Here is a 13795-nt window from a genome sequence, read left to right as displayed (position 1 = left end):
TTGAGATTTTGGTATGGGGAAGTAGGGGGGTAAGGTGGTGAAATGTATTAACGACAAGGGGACACAATGTATTTGAAAAATTGACAGAAAAATGATGAGGGTGGGAGTCCAACTTTGATACAGAGGCTGGGAAAAGTCCTTGAATTCCCAAATAAGCAAGTACTATAGAACCACTAAGTTTGAGGCAGGGTGACTATGAATGCTTATGATCATTTAGAAGTTAGAGGCTTTTAAAATACTATAGAACCTAACAGCAAATATTTGTTCTATTAGTCTTTTTAAGCAGTAATGCTTCAAGATTCCAACACCCAATTTTCACTAAATTATGTTTGCTGGACATAGGACGCTCTACATTTATATGCATATTTTATTGAATATACCACATAGGTTATAGTACCAGGCAACTTTGTATCACAGATGACAGAATTTTGCTGATAATGCTATTATCTTTTACAAGTCACACATCTGTAAGATACAGTGAAGGTGTGCTGCAAATAATGATTTGGTTATCAAATATAATCAGAAGCCATGCATTTCACGTCAGACAGAATGGTCTTCATGAAAGCAGTTCCACAGGGATATCTGGAATCAAAAATTCTCCATGCCTTTAAGCTTTAATAATGGAAAGCTAATTAAAGAGAATTCTCTGTATTAAGCATGTATTATCACAAAGAATGACCTCTGAGCTAGCATTCATTCAATGTGGTGGTTCACAGTGTTTCTATGCTTGCACTATAGGGAACAGTCTCTGCCACAAGAGAAGTTCTGGCTTCTGACTCACAGCAAACTTCTCCATCCACAAACCAGTTTCACTGCATTATTCTGTGGTTAGACTCTCCCATCTCAAAACATTCTGTATCCCATAAATAGTATGTGGGAGCTTCTTGATGATCCTTTTACTATGGACCTTGAAAATGGATTTATAATCAGCCTTAAGGCTACAAATGTCAGTGTGTTTTGGGGAAGGTGCAGTGGTTGAGGTTGCTCTGCCATTAATTACAAGTGGGTCAGAAGTTCCTATATTGAAAGCAATACTATGATTTTTTTGTAGCCCCTCAAATTTCAGGAATGCAGAGGTATTCTATGAGTGACAGCTGACAAATGGTCTTAAACTGTCATATACATCTTTGGTGTGTCTCACAGTGGGATCAAAGACATGTATTTGTATATCCTTGCTAATGTAGTACATCCTTTTTACTGCCAAAAAAAGTCCATAAAATACAGAAAAAAAAATAAAAGAAAAGAAAATCTACTTTTATTGATTCTTTAGAAGTTCATGTTAAATCCAGAAAGAAAAATAAGCTCCTCAGAAATAAACTTTCCAATTTTGGGGGAACACATATAGATATTAAATACACTTAATATTTACTGCACATGAATAATTTTAAAGAAAATATTTTTCATTGTTTTATATTTTAAACAGCATTAATTTGACACAGCTTCAGCAACATGAGGAATACAAATCTGATTTCTAAATAATTCAGACTTTATTCAAAAGACCAAACCAATTTTAGTATTTATTTGATCTGTATTTAAAAAAAATCTTTTTTCTTTTTTGCAGTGCCAGGGACAGGACCCAAGGTCCTATGTGTGTGCAAGGTATATGAAAATATTTTTGTCCTAACTTCTTATCCTACTTTTGTCCACCAGCCATGATAGTGAGTTTTTTAGAATAGCAGGCATTTTCAACTTCTCTAGTTTCATATAGTACCAAGAATAATTTTCTACATGAGTGTATTTTTCAGTAAAAAAGTGAAATTAGCTGACTAATTTAAAAAGTATAAGTAGCAATCATCTTTAAAATATACATTAATATATCAGTGGAAATATTTAACACCAATTGGAATTGACTTGCAGGTCTGCTACTAACTAAAACTACTGTGACTTATAATGAAAGAAGAACAAAAGTGAAGTTTGTAGTGCTTTACTTAAGAGTAAGCTTAGAATTTTGTCCCAGGACAGGAAAGAATTTAACAGCGAGGGGCTGAACATAATTTCATCTTCTTAATGTTGCTTTTCTCATTATTAGTTGCTTTTCCCTTTTCCCTTCACTTTTTTATATTAATACATCTAGGAATCTATCCTGAAAAAAGGATTATGCATGGCTTTGGTATAAAGCATTTTACCAACTGTGCTTAAAAAGGTAATAATTCTGTAAAATATCAATAATAAAAGTTTCACAAAACAAAGTCACTCCACAATCAATCTGGAGAATGCCATGTCCAGAACAAATAGGTATTGACTTCCCTTGCCCCTGAGGACATCTGAGTGTTTAATATGTTAACATACACATAACTACTCAAGAGACAGGTCATATGTGGGCATTCAGTGTTGTCCAAACATACTGATCATAGAACCTCTTTAATTGTACAATCAGTGTTAATGCTTAGAAAAGAGGTATTGAGCCGTTTTAAAGGAAAATTTTAAATTGACTGAGGGAAAGTTTGAGATATAATGTTTTCTGCTGAAACTTTACTTTAGTACATTTTATGAATGGTTTACAACTCATTAATTAGTCATTCTATTATAGTTTATTAAGCAGGTTTATTTTAACTACTTGAGTCATAAAAATTAAAAAATAAAAATTCTAGATGGATTCAAATTATTTTTCTTATTTTATCATTTATGTAACAAGTCATATTGAAGTTGAATTGGAAATATGAATGTCTTACCACAGCCTTCAACCACATAGGCATCATGATTCCTTCCCTATAAGACTAAATAAAATTAACTATATTCTTTAAATCTATGAGTATTAGATTTTGACACCTTTTATTATAAAAAATAATATAACAACCTCTTTAAATAGTACACTTATATGCTGTATACATAAAGTTAATAATACTTGGTAAGAATTACTGGACATAAGCATGAAAGGATTAAGTGTTTCTTTTCTATCTTAGTCTGGTCTATATTTCCAATACTCAAAGAGTTAACAAGATGAGTTTCACTTACAAAAATTCACTATTTATGACCATATAAAAGTAACTATCTGCAACTATTTTAAATTTAAATTCAGGAAAATAGGCTTTTTTTCCATTCTTAAGTATGACAATCATACTTCTTTTAAAATCATACTTTAACAAAAATGCCAGGTACTTTTAAAGTCCAGTTTGTGATACTCTCCACTGTACATCACTGAAAATATCAGCAAAACAAAGTTGAAAACTACTTTCCATACCTGCCTAAATTTTGCACGGGCCTCTTTCTCTTTCATTCTTCCATGGGCAACTAAGTAATCAAACACTTCACCTGAATCAGAAAGGTAAAGCAGACAGTAAAATATATTTAGATTTTTGGTTAACAATATATACAATATCAAGACTTTGCCTTATTTATAAAGAAACTTTTGGCCCACAATTTTCTGCTTATGTCTGTGTAAGTCACAACCTAATATACAAGTAGGAAAAAAAATTTAAAAAGAAAAGGAAAAATCCCATATAGAATTGAGCAGCAATGTATGATTTAACAAAATTCTTTTAAAAATTATAAAAACATAACCAAGAAAATTCATTTTCTGCTTTCAGGCATTATGTAAAAATATAGTCAATTCTTTATTATCCATGCTAATAAAGGGAAGCCACAGCATGGGCAATCAAAAATTATATTTGGCTTTGTATTGGGGCCTCCATTTCAAACAAAATAAAGTCATATTATGTTGGCTTTCTGTTTCTATGCATAATATAGTCTTGGTCAAATTCCATCTCACTACTTAATTACCACATTGACTTCTTTCTTTTCCTTTCGATATTCTGATTATGCTTTTCTTACTCATTTATTTTGGTAGCTAACTACAAATTATGCAGAATTAAATAATCCTTGAATATATCTCTATTATACCCAAAGAACTGCAAACTACTTGAACAACTTCATAATATCTGTACTTTATTTGTATCTTCATCTCCATGACAGAATACAAAGTGCATAGGCAACAAATATGTCTTGAAATAATTTGAAAATAACTAGAAGCTGAAGAAAATTTTTGCTGGATCCATTATTCACATGTTCCTAGTTTTTTTTTTTTTTCATTTTTCCCTCATCAGTAATAGTTTAGAAAACAAATAATGTTTAATTACAATATTAAAAAAGTTATCTCAGTGTCAGAGAAAATTTTATTTTATGTCCTTGTAATTTACACTATATAGACATACATGAATATTAAAATTCTGCAAAATGATTTAAAGAGTTCTTGTAAAGTACAGCAGAGTAGTTAAAACTCAAGCTTTAGAATATGACCAATTTTGGCATGAATTCTAAGTAGCTACTAGAAAACATTTAGATTTCTAAACTTCATTAACTGCCTATTCACATGGCTGGTGTGAGGAATAAATGAAATAATGCATGTGCTTGGCACAATGACTGGCATATAGTAAGCACTCAATAAATGATATCTTTGTGCCTAGGTATACAAATATATTACATATACATATATGCAATATCAATCCTAGGATATAAGCAAAATATTAAAAATCAAATATGTAATGGATATGTCAGATGAATTTATATATCTACAATGCTGAACAGCATATTATATCAAGAATACATAAGTGATTAAATGGGATGAGAACAGAGAAATGAATGGATGCTCTAGTTGACTCATCAAAGCAGTTAATTCTAGATATGTGTTAATGTTAATTTCAGTTAACCCATCAAAGTAGTTAATTCTAGATATATAGATTGAGGCTAGAAAAGATGTCTGCAAGATTTCAAAAATTTGGATTTATTCATAAGTTATTCCTAGATTGCTTGTACTTCAGATATTTATGTAACTTAGCTCTTCACTTATCATATACTGTTGGTGTATGATTTGCTTCTTCAACTCTACTGTAATCTTCCTGAGGGCAGAGACTTTAACTTTGCTCATTTGTTTATTCCCAGGACCTAGAATATTACCTGGTAAATGTTTAATAAATACTGTTGGCATGAACAAAAGAAGGAATAAATACACTATTTCAGAGTAGCGCTGACACCTATTTTTTATAGGTTCCTTTGGATTAAATATGCTTCAAAAATCATGAAGGATTTCCCTAATTTCCTAATCACTGAAAATCCATTAGTGAATAAGAATCAAGTAATCAACTCCTGGCAAAGAGGTAGCTGTCTGACTCAGCTCTTGTTCACGCTGAATTTCTAGTGTGCATGTCACATTCAATCTTAAAGTATCTAGATATTTCAGATGAAAAATATTAAGTGTTTTATTTTCCATAGTCACCATGCCATTTATGGATTTAAAGGGCAAGAAAATGATTCTATATTTACTACCAAAGAACCATGATAGTTGTGTTACAGAATCACTGATCAGCAAGAACCAACGAAAAGTTACCACCAGGTAAAAGAATTGAATGAGAGACTGGCTGGATTGGGTAGAATGCCAGAACCCATTTCTCTATCCCACTCCCTGCTGCCCCTCCCAGCTATGCCACTAAAGGAAAGCAGTGATGACCCTGTGATGTTCCTCCATCACTCCCTTTCATTAGCACCAATAGAGACTTGACTGTACATGCCGGTAACAGTTAAATCAGCTCTTATATTAATATTAACCCAGCCTTGTGGTGGACCTTCACAACCACAGAAAGGTATGCATAGATTTTAATGCCCTATAATTTCTCATTTCAAAGCATGTCTAGCCCCAAACTATTTTTCCTTAAAAAAAAAAAATAGTCTAAATGAACTAAAAATAACATTCCAGGTTCTCATATCTAACTAAAGGATAGAAAAATAAAAATTCACTATGTGATATTTGCAGGTTTATTACTTTTATTATAGATCTGTTTTATGCAAATTTGCATGACTATATAAATAATAAATTATAAAAATCCAGTAATAATAAGCATTACTGACCCAGATTTTCATGTTAAATTAAAAAAACCTATATCAAAATATTTTCAGAGTGAAAAAGTTTCATAAAAAGCAAATCCACTAAAACATCTGATCTGTATAAATCACTGAAAATGTAATCAAGTATGTTTAATATTTATAGTAAAATTCCTAGAAATCTGAGACCATATAAAAATATATAGTGTACATGCTACAGACTAGAGTAAATCCCTCTGTATTCCAGTGTGCGTAAAATATGCATCACCATAAAATCTATTAACTTTACAAGTTAAAAGGACTAAATATTAAGTTAAACACTAAGTTTTTCTGTTGAACACAAAAAGTTAAACAACCAAGTAATTTCAGCTATCCTTTCTTTTCCAGTTGCTTAAGTTCTCTAGGTCTTCAAAATGTTTCTTTAGGTACTCTTTTTTTTACTTGTTAAATGATTTAATTCCATAAATTTTAAATAAATTCCAGAGAAGTCCTAATAATAATAATTTTGAGTCAATGTATTGTTATACGAAGAAAATAAATGTGATTTTCTATTATATCTCAGCACTTAAAAATCTACATATGTATCTTTCTATCTCCTTGTCAAGGCAGTGCTCTAATATAAAATATATAGATACTTATTTAAATTGAAACATTTTATGGATTATTTTGGAAAAGTACATAAATTGAAAAATCTGTCACACGTGAACAGTCAGTGAAATAAACATATGACCTCAAACATACTTTTACTATAGACTTGATTAAATCTCAGTATTTTCTGTACTGAGATTCTATTTAGAGCCAAGAGTTCCTAATCATAATATATTGTATTTAAATATGCAAATCAAAACAGTCAAAAGATTCCAAAACAAAAAAAGTCCCTAAGTATTTTTTAAATAAGCCAAAACTTCTATTTATAATGTAGGACTAAAAGGTCTTGAAAACAAACACTGAATTTTCCTTAAGATTATAATTTTTAAAGGCATTTTAATAAATTATAGATTGGTTTATAACACTGAAAGCAAATGTCATGCTGAACTGTTAGGTGTTATTAATTCTGTGTCATTAAAGGGAACTTTTCAATCCCCCTCATTTCTTACCCCCACTTGCATACTCCATGACTAAATAGAGGGTCTTCTCAGTTTCTATAACTTCAAATAATTTCACTGTAAAAAAAATTAAAGATATAACTTTATGATTGTTAGCACAGAATGGATATGCTAAGCAAATCTAATGTAACACTAAACAAGTGGAAAATTGGAGTATTTGCTAAAAATGTTTAACTACAACTTGAAACTCAAAAAGTCTCTCAAGAGTATTACTCCTACAGAAGAAAAGTATATGCCCAAACTTCTTAAGTGAAAAAAGTTTCTAAGATTAAAAAAAATTACCTTTTCTAATTAAGAGTAAGTTAATAAAAGTGAAATCTTAAAAATCAGAAATATAAAAGTTTAACCAAAGCTTAAAAACAGACTATGTTGTAATGAGGTCTCATAAAAAACTAAGCGAACTTTGATACAAAAAAAAAAAAAATCTAAATTTATGTGATACTATAAAAGTGTCTGGCAAAAGAAACTAAATTAGACTTACACAGTTGAAAGTCTTCACCACAAATAATCACAATAGCTATATACAAATAAGATTTCTAAACGCTCAAGAAACAAGTGTATAAAAATGAGCAGATTTTTAAATAACTGGGAGGATACCAAGGATTGAACTCAGGGGCACTTGACTGCCGAGTCACATCCCCAGCCCTATTTCATGTTTTTTATTTAGAGACAGTATCTTCCTGAGTTGCTAATGCCTCGCTTTGCTGAGGCTGGTTTTGAACTCACCATCCTCCTGTCTCAGGCCCTCAAGCTGCTGGGATTATAAGCATGCACTACATGGTTTTTACTTTTTATAATTATGTATAATAATATATCTGATCTATAAATTTTTTTTGTAAAGATGGAGAAAATCAGAACTCACAAAAACCAAATCCATTGAAACTGAATGTAAGCATTTTCTTTAAAATGCAAAGTTCTTTTGCTTATCATATTTTGATAATATGCACTCAAGTGCATATTATCAAAATATCTGGAATTCATATCTTATAAACATGTAAATGGAATGCAATCTCTCTGTACCCAGATTTAGTAAGGAGGTAAAAAATATTTGTATGTATTAGCTCCAAGTTATACTAATTATTCTGGTGATAAGCAGAAGACATCAAGATAGTAAAAAACATAATTTGTAATCTTCAGTTAACTTCCTTATCATCTTTTTTTATACAATGTATCACTTTCCCAGGTTATCACTTTTTTTCAGTTTATATAAAGCATCCTTAACATTGGACCTTTTCAAATACCCTCAAATTAAGGATAATGCTTTGTCATTAATTGTATATATAAATTGCATACCTATATTAGGATGATTCAGTATCTTCATTATTCTTACTTCTCGAAACAACTGTTAAAGAAAACAGGTAGATATAGTTCTGTTAAAAAAAAAAAGACAAGACTCAAGCAGAGAGCCAATTGAAATATTTATTTGAAAAAATTCACCTGCTTACAAGACATTACAACATTCTGGTAATGAGTAGAAACAAGAGATGTCTCTCAGTGCTATCTATGCACAAATGAGCTATGTAACTTAGATTTAACAGATCAGTCTCAGAGACTTGGTTTCGAAAAGAATTTTAACTAAGTGAACATAAATGGTTCTGTGCCTGTGTGGTAAGTGAATGCACTATAAGCAATAAAACTAACATTTTTATTCAACGACTCTCTGACTAGGAACAAAAGAAAAAATACTGTGGAAATGAAATAAAACGATCCTTCACATGTTCTTTATCCAGAAACAACTTCATTGGGGGTACAACTGTTTAAATATATCTCTTCTGGCTGACCAGACATTTTAATGAAAGATTCAGGAGCATTTTTAGGTATACTTGTAGAATAATAAGAAAGGATAACAAAATATATTCAGTACTTTATATGAAACTAAAACAAAATGGCAAGAAATTGCTTCTCTATATGGCCCATTTTTCAAAGGTATGACTTGGCATTTTTCCCCTCTCTTCTGTCTTTGCATATGTGTTAGATTCTAAGTCAAGCAATTTGTTCAAGAAAAGAGAATAACCAAGAATTGGTGATATTCCAAAAAGTCTATATTAAGACATATGAGTTGTGTCAGAATAAAATCTAAATTCGGTACTTCCAGAGGTGACATTCATCCAAAGAAGATATACAATGGCTAAAAAAGAAAATGAAAAGATGCTCTGCATTGTTAATCATTAGGAAATCACAAATCAAATCTGCAAGGCAATACAACCTCACACCTATCAGGATGACTAATACAAAAAAACAAAACAAAAATGCAAACAAAACACACTCCAAGAAAATAATAAGTGTAGAAAGTGGTTAAAATGGGACCCTTGTATATTGCGGATGGGAATGTTAAATGATGAAGCTTCTGTGAATCAATTAGATCAATACAGTATTATAAAAAACAATATTCTTAAAATAATTAACAGAATTACCATATGATTTAGCACTTCTAGGTATATACCGTATACTCAAAATAATTGAAATTGAGGACTCTACAAATATTTGTACACCAATGTCCACAGCAGCATTATTCACATTAGCCGAAATGTGGAAGCAACTCAGAATTTGTCAACAGATAAATAGATAAACAAAATGCAGTATATACACATAATGGAATATTATTCAGCTTTAAAAAAGAAGGAAACTCTGACACATACCACAACATGGATTGAACCTTGAGGAAACTGCTAAGTGAAATACTCCAATCACAAAAGGACAAGTACTGTACAACTATATTCATAAAAGGATCTAAAGCAGAGTAGATGAATTCATAAAAATGGAAGGTAGAATAAGGTTGCAAAGGGCTGGGAGGATGTGAGAGTGATGGTTGCTGTTTAATAAGTACAGAGTTTGGGAATATGAAAACAGTTCTGGAGATGGATCGTATTGGCTGCACAATGTGAATATACTTAACGCCACTGAACTGTACACTTAAAAATGGATAAAATAGTAAATTGTATTCACATTTTATCATGATCTGAAAAGAAGTAAATATAAGGTACAAAACACACCAATAAAATTTCATTCCAATGGAAAAGCCTAATTAATACTTAAGACTTACCTGCTACAAACAGCTTGCCCTAGCTATCCTCAATAATTCCTACATGAGATCTAGGAAGTTTCTAAGTCTGTAAGTGTATATATTCATGTAAGTAAATAGAATACAAAGACAAGTTAATTCACATTCAAGACAACCCCTCTCTATAACTGTGAAATATGTTCTTGGTTTGTGTTTGGGACAAAGCACTCAACTTAACCTCTTGATGGTTTTCAGTACACTTGAGATATCCTCCCCAGCTCTAAAACTATTTTCCTAACCATTTGCCTTCCTCTTATTGACTGCTCAGTCTTCCACTAGATCCTCTCCCTGCTCTTCAGCCTTTAACACAAGGACTCCTAAGTGTTCAGTTCTTAGCCCCCTTATCTTCCCACTCTACGTGCTCTTCCTGGGTGCTTTCATAGCTTCAAATATCAGCAATTTGATGCCAACTCCTATATTTATATTCCTCATCCAGAACATTTTTTTAATCTCAAAAGTTAATCCCCACATTATGTACTCTATATTTTCACTTGATTCTCTCACAGGAATTCAAGCCTAATATTTGATTTCTCTCAAATTGGTGGTTTACCAATGCCATTAGATCAAAATCCATAATTGTGAACAACCAAGCCCTGAAAATCAAGATCCCATTTCCCTCTCCAGCCTCATCTCATGAAACTCTTGCTCCCAGAAGAATTGCACTCCAACCATCCAGCATTTTCCCCTCAGTTCTCTGTACTCATTCGGTCCTTCCCTGATACTCAGGGCCTTACAAAATCAGCCTCTCTCACTGGAATGAACGTTCTTCTCCCTATTTGTTTTTTGGGTCATAAAATATTTCAAATCTTTTGAAAAGTACAAAAATAAATGAAGAACCTCAAAATTTATCACTAAGATTAAACAAATGGTGTATGTGCATTATGTTATAGCTTTATATTTTTTATTTAAGAATTATGAATTTTGGTTACTATTTTAATAAGGTATTATTAATACATTAACCATTACAGTCAGAACTAGAGACACCCCCACCTCTTTCTCTCCCTTTTCATCCTAAGCATTACCCTAAGGTACATATCATTGTACATATTTCATACTTTTTCTATACGTAGCAATGTTCAATTTCTGTGCTTTAGACTTTAGATAAATGGAATCATATTGAATATATCTTTCTAAACTTATCCTTCTTTTGACATCTGCTTTGAGAATTATCCCTATATTTAGATATAGATCTGGCTCATCTATCTTACTTGCTGTATTCTATTGCATTATTTCAAGACTCTATCATTTATACACTGTGCTTCCTACCGAGGATGCTTAATTTACTTCCACTTTTCACTACTGCAAACACTGCTATAATGAACATTTCTGAATGCTTCCCTAAGGTATACCTAGAAATAATTGTTTGATAGCGGGGTATACACATCTTAAATTTTGTTAGGTCTTGCCAAATTACTAGCTCCAGCCTCTGCCCCATTCTTCATCTGAAGGCCTAGTATTGAAGAAATATCAGTACCAATCAGTGCCTAGACCACTCTACCTTTGGGGCCCCATAGTCCTAATGACTTCTTGGAGCTCCAAGTCACTCATGATTTTGCTGACTGGAACCTGTAACAAAGGGAGGCAGCTTCACACCCAAGAAGAGTCCCTTGATGTTTTGGACTCTTCATCTCCCAAACAGGTATAACAGGTTTTGAAAAGTGAATATTACCTTTTCCTGGGCTCTTGTTGAAACTAAATACCTGACCACAGAGGGACAGCCACATTCACTGACCAAATTGCCTTATTCGGACATGTGAATCAGGAAAAGGCAAGAAAGGTAGCACCAGAAGTTGTTTTACACACACACACAAACACACACACACACACATTAATTTTTTTAAATTTTAAGTTGACAGCAAATTGAGCAGAAAGTACAAAGTTTTTATACTCCCTTGCCCTTCCTAAACACATACAGCCTCATCCCCAACCCCATCAAAATCCCAAACCAGGGTGGTGTATTTATTTTAATCAATGAACCTGTACTTAACAAACCATTATCACTAAAAGACCATACTTTATATTAGGGTTTATTCTTGTGTTGTACATTCTGTGAGTCTGGACAAAAGTATAACATGTAATATTCCTCTATGCCGAAATACTCTGCACTCTACCTATTTACCCTCAGACCTTAGTACCCACTAATCTTTTTACTGTTCCCATAGTTTTGCCTTTCCAGAATGTCATATACTTAGAATAATATGTTATGTAGCCTTTTCAGATTCACTCAATAATAGTCATTTCAGGTTCCTCTATGTCTTCTCAAGGATTGATAGTTCATTTCCTTTCAGTGCCAAACAATACTTCACTATTTAACTGTACCACATATTATTTATCCATTCACCCATTGAAAGACAGCTTGGTTGCTTCCAAGTTTTGTCAATTATGAAGAAAGCTGATATCAACATCTGTGTGCAGCTGTCTGTGTAGACCTATGTTTTCACCTTCTTTGGTAAATACTGAAGAGGGCAACTGCAGATCACAGAGGAAAAGTACATTTAGTCTGATAAGAAACTGCCAAGTTTCTTATCCACCATGGCTGTACCATTTTGCATTCCCACCAGCAATGTGAGAGTTCCAGTTGCTCCACATCTTTATCAGTATTTGGTGTTGTCAGTGTTTTGAATTTTCACCATTCTAACAGGGTATGTATTGGTATTTCATCATTGTTTTAATTTTCATTTCCCTGATGACATTGAGGTAAAGCATCTTTCCAATTTATTTGCCATTTGTATAGTTTCTTCAATAAAGTATTTGTTCAGATCATTTCTCCATGTTTCAATAAACAAATTATGCTGTTTGTTTTCATAAGTTTTTTCAAACCAGTTTTTGAGGAAGCTGTTCCAATCCTCAATAACACCAGATGCAGGCCTGTGGACAATGAGGAACATGGAATATACATCAGGTTGATTCATTTGTAACACAAGAGAATGGGTCTTTACTCTGGGCAGTCCTGGAGGCCCTGGGCAGAAGGAGCCAGAAATTACATACTTCTCACTTCTTCCCTGGGGGTCTCAGGGAGGTTAGGACCTTGGTCTGAGTGGTGTGCCCTCAGGTCAGAAGGAAAGAATATGCCTGGAATTTGGGTGAATATTTAGAATGAAGCACTGAAGGAACATTCCATACTAAAACAAAGGAGATGCTACTCCTGTCTGTTCCCAGGACTGACCACAGGGGTAAAGCTCTGTAGGGTCTCCTCTGTTCTTTGTGGGGAGCTCCTCATAATGTACTCAGGGTTCTTACCTGGGCTTCTGACCTCACCTGGGCCTATTTTCTCTGCCAACCTGATCCCCTAACCCCAAACTAAAGCTCATCTCTTCGATGGGCACCTCATCAAGGACTGACAGCAAAGGGAGAACTCCATGGGTTACATTTTCAGGGGCTCTAGACTTTTGGTTTCAACCTTTTTTCTCCCCTTCTTAACATGTAACTATAAAATCAAAACTCATAAATCTAATGATCCTATGTTTTAATGTAACCACAAAATATTTTTTAAAAAACAAAATATTATGAGACCCTCTTATTTTGTGATAATTTTCATGAAATATTTTATAAGCACTGAGTAATAGAGTCTGCCATTTAAACATTTAAAAATCATTTTTAAGGAAAATACTTAATTGTAACCAAGTTAATTTTTTAAAAAAACACAGGACATTATCTTTTTAAAAATATTGATTAACCCCACCTAACCTGCATCCCACATACATTACAAATACAAACAGCCTTAATTCAAATCAGCAGCAAAAGCAGTAGAAGGCAAGAAATAATTAAAATTAATGAAATTGAAACAAAAGAAATAATTGAAAAAAATGGACAA

The 13795-nt window shown here is 32.5% G+C and overlaps 1 protein-coding gene across 6 annotated transcripts in view; it reads right to left on the bottom strand.

Moving 5' to 3' along the window:
* Mark1 (microtubule affinity regulating kinase 1) overlaps positions 1–13795 on the bottom strand; it is a 127935-nt gene that overhangs the window by 33756 nt on the left and 80384 nt on the right. For 3 of the 6 annotated variants that reach the window (XM_046438441.2, XM_046438439.2, XM_046438438.2), the window contains exons 4-6: positions 8214–8262; positions 6912–6977; positions 3182–3252 (exon numbers count right to left, since the gene is read on the bottom strand). In XM_046438441.2, the coding sequence (XP_046294397.1) occupies positions 3182–3252; positions 6912–6977; positions 8214–8262 (186 nt within the window). The other 3 variants (XM_046438440.2, XR_006850441.2, XM_046438445.2) reach the window with 2 other exon arrangements.

This window comes from Marmota monax, unplaced genomic scaffold (assembly GCF_021218885.2).
Source record: "Marmota monax isolate L192 unplaced genomic scaffold, Marmota_monax_Labrador192_F-V1.1 WCK01_AAM20220418_F8-fsc00118, whole genome shotgun sequence".
In the NCBI taxonomy this organism is placed as follows: domain Eukaryota; kingdom Metazoa; phylum Chordata; class Mammalia; order Rodentia; family Sciuridae; genus Marmota; species Marmota monax.
The sequence above is the reverse complement of the archived record's forward strand: the minus strand, read 5'-3'. Positions and strand labels throughout refer to the sequence as shown.